This window comes from Hordeum vulgare, chromosome 6H (assembly GCF_904849725.1).
Source record: "Hordeum vulgare subsp. vulgare chromosome 6H, MorexV3_pseudomolecules_assembly, whole genome shotgun sequence".
In the NCBI taxonomy this organism is placed as follows: Eukaryota; Viridiplantae; Streptophyta; class Magnoliopsida; order Poales; family Poaceae; genus Hordeum; species Hordeum vulgare.
This window is the reverse complement of record NC_058523.1, coordinates 57,282,271-57,289,902: the sequence shown is the minus strand read 5'-3', so window position 1 is coordinate 57,289,902 and position 7,632 is coordinate 57,282,271. Positions and strand designations below refer to the sequence as shown.

Genomic DNA, 7,632 nt, shown 5'->3' with positions numbered 1-7,632 from the left:
GCCACACCGCCACCAAGCACCCCCGTTGTACCGCCACTAACGCCGACAAGCATGCGCTCCGCCATTGCGATCGTCGGCCGCCTCACCACCACCCCACCCTCTTCTAGATCGACGACGCCCGCTCCTGCCGCTACCGGGTGATGAAGAAGACGACCTTTGCTCGACACCGACGACGTCAAGGTGTCGTCCACTTCTGTAACATCATCGTTGTTGCAAAAAAACAAATATGCAACAAAACCTCTACTGTAAAAAAAATCCGCATCAAGATCTTTATTGCAAAAAAACCCGCAAAGACCTTTATTGCAAAAAAAGAAATCGTAACGCAACCTCAGTTGTAAAAAAATCTACAACAAAACCTTTGTTACAAAAAAATTCGGCAACATAACCTGTGTTAAAAATGTTTTTACAACAAAATCTCTGTTACAAAGTAGAAAAAATATGTTTACCTCACTAGATTTGTGACATATCCGGGGGTTCGCGCTATACGGATATTTAAAAAAGGTAAACGTTTCTGGCCGGTGCGCCGGCCGAACCGTTCGGCCGGCCGCACGCGACCCGAGCAAACCACTGATCAGGCATGCAACTTTTTTTCGTCTAAATTTGTTGCAACCAGCGTTCATATTTGCTACAAGTGTTTTTTTATTTACAACATTTGTCCAGTAAAAAAAATTGCATATACGTTTGGTTGCAACTCCAGTTCGTTGGATTTTTCGTTACAATCGATGTTTTTTAGTTTTGCTACAACCATGTTATGTTTTGCTACAACCAGCATCATTTTTTACTGCAACCGTTCAGTAGAAAAGTTGCATCCACGTTCGTGAGAGTTGCAACCCGAGTTCACCGAATTGCTTTGCTACAACCTTTTTTTTGTTTTGTTACCACGCATCATCAACGTTGTTTTTTTTGTACGATCACGTTGATATTTTTCTGCTAAAACTATATTTTTGTTGCAACCATATGAAAAATTGTTGCATCGTGGTTAAAATTTACTGCATTGAAGATTATTTGTTGAATGGATAGATCTAACGGTGCAGACGCGCGACGGCTGGGCAGATCGTGCAGCCCGCGCGAGCCGACCGAAAGTTTGGGCCGGCGCACCGGCGCAGAGCACTCCCTTTAAAAAAAACCGATGCGGTAGCAGCCTCCAGTAAGTAAAGAGAAGAATTTGTGAGGATACGTTGAGACGAGAACAGTTTCCTTCCGAGAAAGAGAAGACAGAGATTCCGCCCAATCCAATCCACACGCGCCCACGGTCCGGCCGGTAGCGTCATCACACGGCGCCCGAAACTTGGAACCCTAGACGCGATGGGCCGCGACCCGTGAGCCCATTAAAGGCGTCTCCCGCAGCAAACACGCACCTCCGCCATCCCGTCGCCCAGATCTGCTGCGTCTTGCTCGGCCTTCGGCGCTTCCTGGGCCGAGCCCCCGCCGGTCCGTCCGGACTCCGGAACGCCGCCACCACCACCTCCTCCTCCTCCTGCCCGTAAGTTCTCCAAACCTTTCCAAATCCCCTCTCCGCAGGCCGCAGCGCCCATCGCCTTCCGCGGGCGCCGCCAGGCGCCCAGATTCGTCTAGGGTTTTGCACAAGTTTTGCCGGCGGGGATGACCGCGTTGCCGGGTTCCAGAACCCCCTCGCCACCGGCGTCGACTCCGCGGCCGGGTTGTTCGTTCTCCTTCGTGGTTAAGGAGGGGCCCGGGAGTGTTCGTCCGCGCCTTCTTTTTTCGCTCGAGCGGCAGCTCGACTATATAAGCAGTAGAGTAGATTTGTAGCGGCTGGCTATCCAAGAGACGCCATGATGGATGGGGTTTTGTCTGGGGATCTGGTTCTGATCCATGGACGGATGCTTGGTAAGGTGCAGGGCGGGGTTGCTGGTGTGTTTGCTTCTATACTACTGTGCATAGCTTGATTCGTAACCTTTTGCGATTGCTTTCGTATGTATGAGCTGGGGTAGAAGATTATTTTTGCTGCCTCAAGACGTTCGCATTCACGTGGAACCAGGAAAACTGAGCTGCTGTGCACTGATGTTCAGCAACCGAGTTGTGGCTAGCAAACTTCTCTGCCAGTTAAATAGGGAATGAAGCTGCCAACTAGTATTATGTTTTTGCATCGGTCATTAGGCAGAGACTTAACTAGAGCTTGGCGTTCTTGTCCGTAATTTTTCTTCCTAGCTAGTGACATTGGCTAATATGCTCGTTAAAGGTGTGCTTTTAATGTATAAGGCTCACTTTGAACATTTTGACCGAGCCAGGCTGGCAACATAAACTCTTTGTGAAATGAATCAGATTAATTATTGGATATTATTTTTATATTTCTATAGCCATTTGTTGTAAGTGTAAAATGCGAATATAAGCCAGGCGTATCTTGCAAACTTGTACAAGTGGGTTTTGCTTCAGTACTCCTCAAGAAATGCTTATGAGTCTGAAAAAATAAATGTTGTTATTAACGACCGGGGCCAAACATATTTTAGCTTAATTATATTGGTTATTACTTTCATTCATTGTACACACTTAGACACATGAAGTATGGGTAGCACCTTTATCTACTGTTTGATTGATCTTAAATTAACACCAATGAATTCTGTCTTGTACATATCAGGAAGTTCATCATTTGAGTCGTGGTCTACTTACTCCAGTTATACCTCAATCTTGTTTCCTATTATGATTCTTTTAACAAATTTATTGATCTGCTTCCAGTGTTTTCCTGGCTCTCTGTAGATCCACCTTTTCCATTTGATTTTCAATGATCTATTTGTACTTGTGTTGTCTCTATGTGCATTATACTGGTGGCCACAATTCTTTTCTAGAAATGACAGAGCCTTGCTAGGAGAAATAGTGATGACTGAAAATGTTATCATCATATTCAAACTTGTTTTAGACTTGAGAAAAAAAAAACTTTTTTTGTTCTGCTTGAAATCTTAGACATTCAGTTTGAAGCAGAGTAATTTTTGTTGCACTGAAAACTGTCTGACAGAAGTTATGTAAGATCTCTTTTGTCTGTCTGAAGTTTTGAATCCAAATTGAGTTATTTTAGCCTTATTTATGATCTGAATCTGATACAAGTGATCTAATTTGACTACATTAGATCTGACATGATTTTATTTGATCAATCCTTCCAAATTGTCAGGCTCTTGGGTTCGATCAGATAGTCTTTCTCAGCATGGGTGAACCAAAGAGCAATGACAATGCAATGCTGCATAATGGGGAGATGATGATGATCAGTAGCAGTGAAGTGGTTCATTGCAGTGAGATGCTCCATGGTGACAATATGGTTCAAGAGAGTGAGATACTCCATGGTGACGAGATGGTGATCAGTGGTAATGAGATGGTCCACGGTAGTGAGATGATCCACGGTAATGAGATGGTTCAAGTTAATGACATGATCCGTAGTAATGATATGGATCGAGTTAACAACATGGTCAATGGTGATGAGATGGCCCATGGTAATGCATTGGTCAGTGCTGATTTGAGCCCACCAACCTCATCAAGACGCCGGAAAAAGAAGTCACCAGTCTGGGAGCACTTCACCATTCAACATGTGCCTGGGGATAAGCGATGCCGAATTGCATGCTGCAACCTATGCAAGGGAACCTTTGCATATAGTTCTGGTGGAAAAATTGCAGGTACTAGTCATCTCAAAAGGCACATTTTACAGGGTTCATGTCCTGTTATCAAAAACCAAGAGAGGGAACTGGCATTGCCTTTAGCAGAAGTAGCTGGCAATGTTGGTGAGGGTGCCATAGAACGTCCTTCTAAGAGGCGTTACAGGCAAACTGGCTTTGCAAATGCTACATTTGATCAAGACCGTAGCAGCTTGGATCTGGCAAAACTCATCATTTTGCATGAGTACCCACTTCATGTTGTTCAACAGCCAGCCTTCACAGCTCTTATTGGTAGTCTGCAACCGTGTTTCAGGGTGTCAGACGTTGATACAATGGAGGGAGAAGTGTATGCTGTTTATCAGAAAGAAAAACACAACCTACTGCAAGCATTAAGCACTATTCCTGGAAGGATGAGCCTCACCATGGGATTATGGATAACTAGTCAGACTCTTGGCTATGTGTCACTTGTAGGGCAGTTTATTGACACGGATTGGAGAGTGCATCGGAGAGTGCTTAATTTCACGATGGTTGCTTCTCCTCATTCACAGGATGCACTTGCTGAAGCTATCAGCAGAAGCCTTTTTGACTGGGGCATGAAGGAGAAGCTATTCGCCATCACATTGGATAACGATTGCTCATCTCATGATATCTACAGTGCAAACCTGAGAGATCATCTTTCCAATAAGAACGGCGTCATGCTTAAGGGCCAGCTATTTGTTGTGAGGTGCTATGCCCATATCCTGAATGCAGTTGCACAGGATGTGATTGCTTCAGCCCATGGTGTCATCTTCAGTATCCGTGAAAGCATAAAGTTCATAAAAGCCTCTGATAGTTACGACCAAAAGTTTACTGAGATAGCTCTGCAGCTGGAGATCCCTAGTACAAAGATCCTTTGTCTGGATGTTACAACCCAGTGGGACACCACCTACCTGATGCTCTTGGCTGCCTTGGATTTTAGGCAGGTTTTCACTATACTAGAAACATGTGATGATAACTATAACGAAGCACCTTCAGCCGAGGACTGGAAAAAGGTTGAGGCCGCAAGCAATTGTTTGAAGCTGCTGTATGACTCGGCTCATAGTGTCATGGCAGTAGCAAACCCAACTTCAGACATCTTTTTCCATGAAGCCTGGAAACTTCAGCTAGAGCTGGCAAATGCCGCAGCACATGAAGACCTAGTTGTCAGCAGCACTGCTAGAGATATGCATGAGAGTTTTGACAAGTACTGGAAAGATTGCAACCTCGTGTTAGCCGTCGCTGTTGTGATGGATCCACGTTTTAAGATGAAGCTTGTTGAGTTCAGCTACTCGAAAATTTACGGCGTTGAGGCAGCGAAGTATGTTAAGGTGGTGAACGATTCATTGCATGAGCTTTATAAGGAGTATTTAGCACAGCCACTGCCCGCAAGGCCGGTCTATGTCGGACAATCTGCCAGTGGGAATAATAATACTCAAACAACTCCACCTTCCATTGGTGATGGTCTTCTAGACTTTGATATGTATCTCTCTGAGATTGCTACAGCCCAGCCCTCAAAATCTGAACTGGAGCAGTACCTGGAAGAGCCTCTGACGCCACGTAGTATCCAAGAGTTTGACATTCTGAGCTGGTGGAAGCTTAACACGCTCAGGTTTCCAACACTCTCGAAGATGGCACGTGATGTCTTGGCTATTCCAATGACCATGGTTAGCTCTATATTTTCTGCAGAAACAGGAATCCGCACTCTCGATGACTATAGAAGCTCGCTTCGTCCTGAAATTGTGGAGGCGCTCGTTTGCGCCAAGGACTGGCTTCTGCATTCACCACCTGCCTCGCAGACACAGAGCCGTGAAATGCAGTAGGCCCTGTTGAAGCATGCATTCATTGTATGATCTCGTAAGTAACTGTAGGCTTATTTCAGGGAGAGTTTGTGAATTGGTTGGTGGCCTCTTTCAGCAATTCTGTCCCCTAGCTAGTAGTGGAACATAACTAGCGGCGCTATTCTGTGGACATGAGAATTTGTTGTTTTCGTGTGCTTTGCAACATTTGTTTCTACATGGTTATTTTTAGTGGGTTTCTGCGTTTTATCTCGAGATGCATATACTTATCTGGAAATATCCGTAGAATATTTTCCATTGAATATGAAGCTCTATGTCTCTGCAATGACCGGTATATACGGGCTTATTAGTTTCTTGTGGTTCTATAACTAGATTGCATGAGCCGCACATTTTAAATCTCAAGAGAACCGCGCATTTTTAGGCTTCAATTATGTTGGTGGGATATGCATACATATCTTTCGGCTTGAATTATGTTAGTGGGATATGCTTTCTAAGTGCATGCTAATCGTAATAATAAAAATACAGTCTTACATTAAATATGCATCTTCGTGACATTTTGCAAACTGGTTTTCCCTGACGAGTGTCGGTTAATATGAAATGGTCATATTTCAGACTTTGGTAATCTGTTCGGGTGTCCTTGTAATCTGGTCTGTTGTTCTGAAATTAACCTCTGAATTAGTTTGTCAAATACTCTGGTACTAGATGAGATATAAAAACAACACAAGATATAATCTAGTGACAAAACAGACAATTACCACTCACTCTGTACCGAAATATTTATAGTTTTAATAGGCTAGCCTACCAAATAAAACTACAAATATTTCGATAAAAAACAGCAATCAGCACACATGGTTAATTGCAATCAATTGAACTTCATACGAGCAGCATCTCCTTTTCCACGCCATGGCCATGCATCGGGATCGGGTAGTGTCTAGCCGTTACCTTTTCGTATCTAGGCGCACGTGTGTGCTGCATGTGTACGTGTGTGTTGCATGTGTACGTGTGTGTTGCATATGTGTAAGTGTACGTGTGTATGCATGTGTACGTGGATGCGAGTTTGCTAGTACACATATACATGTATGTATTTTAGTGTGCGATGTGTCTATGACAAACTGTTCCCATATGTCATTGTGTGTTTTATGTAAATATATAGCAATCCAATATACAAAGGCTATCAGAGCAAAAAAACATGTTGACTTTGTAAATCTTCTCTTCCCTCTTGCTATAACAAGTTTTTAACAATCCAATATACGAAGACTATGCTCCAAGCATGCACTTTCTGGTCCCTGGATTTTCCTCTCCATGTTACCTGCCAATAAGCAACTTGTTTGTCGTGCACCAGCCTGCCAGTAGGTGTACCTAGCTGTAGGCCTGGGCATTCGGTTACCCGAAAGAGTTCGGTTCGGTACTTCGGGTTATTTTTAATTTCGGTTTTGAGAATATGCTACCCGATCGGTTAACTAAAAAAGAGATAACCGAGGATTCGGTGCACCAGATATTCGGTTCGGTGCTCGGGTTGACCGAGTAGGACCGATACACTTCAGTGTAGAATCACCGCCGCTCGCCAAAGTTTTTTTTGAAGGGTCCGCCGCTTGCTAGACTTGATGACAGAGAAATGCAACTGTGCAAGATAGGTTTAGATAGCAGCAGGCAGCGAGCGCATTCTTTCATGGGGCAGTGTGCAACTAAAAAAGCTGATGGGTGTCTGCGCAAGAAAAAAATTGATGGGTGACAACGTGTCACGGGAAAGAGCAAGGAGACGTCGCTGTCCAACTATCCATGATGCCTCGAGTATATCCAGGAGAAGGTGTAAGGCATGTTTCTTTTTTTATTTTAACAAAGCCTACGTATGTTTTACAGTCGTCTAGGAAAAGAAAAATTGACGTGCACTACTTGTTTGATGGGCTAATCGGCCTAGCTGGATGGGCTTTACTTAATACTCCCTCCGTTCCTAAATATAAGCCTTTTAAGCGATTTCAGTATGTGTCTACATACGGAGTAAAATGATTGAATGTACACTTTAAAGTATGTCTATATACATCCGTATGTAGTTTACTAATGAAATCTCTACAAAGACTTATATTTAAGAACGGAGGGAGTATTATATAGAGTAGTAAAATACTTCGGTTCATTCGGGAGATTCGGTCAGCGGACTCCAGTGACCGAATTCACCGAACTAATTTCGGTTTTTGCCATTTGCTAACCCAACAAACAATTGA

General features: G+C 43.8%; 1 protein-coding gene across 2 annotated transcripts; it reads left to right on the top strand.

Moving 5' to 3' along the window:
* The first annotated feature begins 1,376 nt into the window (after positions 1-1,376).
* LOC123404644 (zinc finger BED domain-containing protein RICESLEEPER 2-like) lies at positions 1,377-5,662 on the top strand. 2 transcript variants are annotated; one of them, XM_045098583.1, is made up of 2 exons: positions 1,377-1,483; positions 3,125-5,662. In XM_045098583.1, exon 2 carries the CDS (start codon positions 3,158-3,160, stop codon positions 5,435-5,437), a length of 2,280 nt encoding a protein of 759 aa, XP_044954518.1. In that variant the 5' UTR covers positions 1,377-1,483; positions 3,125-3,157; the 3' UTR covers positions 5,438-5,662. The 2 variants fall into 2 exon arrangements, with proteins under 2 accessions (XP_044954518.1, XP_044954517.1); XM_045098582.1 differs by lacking the exon at positions 1,377-1,483 and adding an exon at positions 1,498-1,848.
* Positions 5,663-7,632: the final 1,970 nt, after the last annotated feature.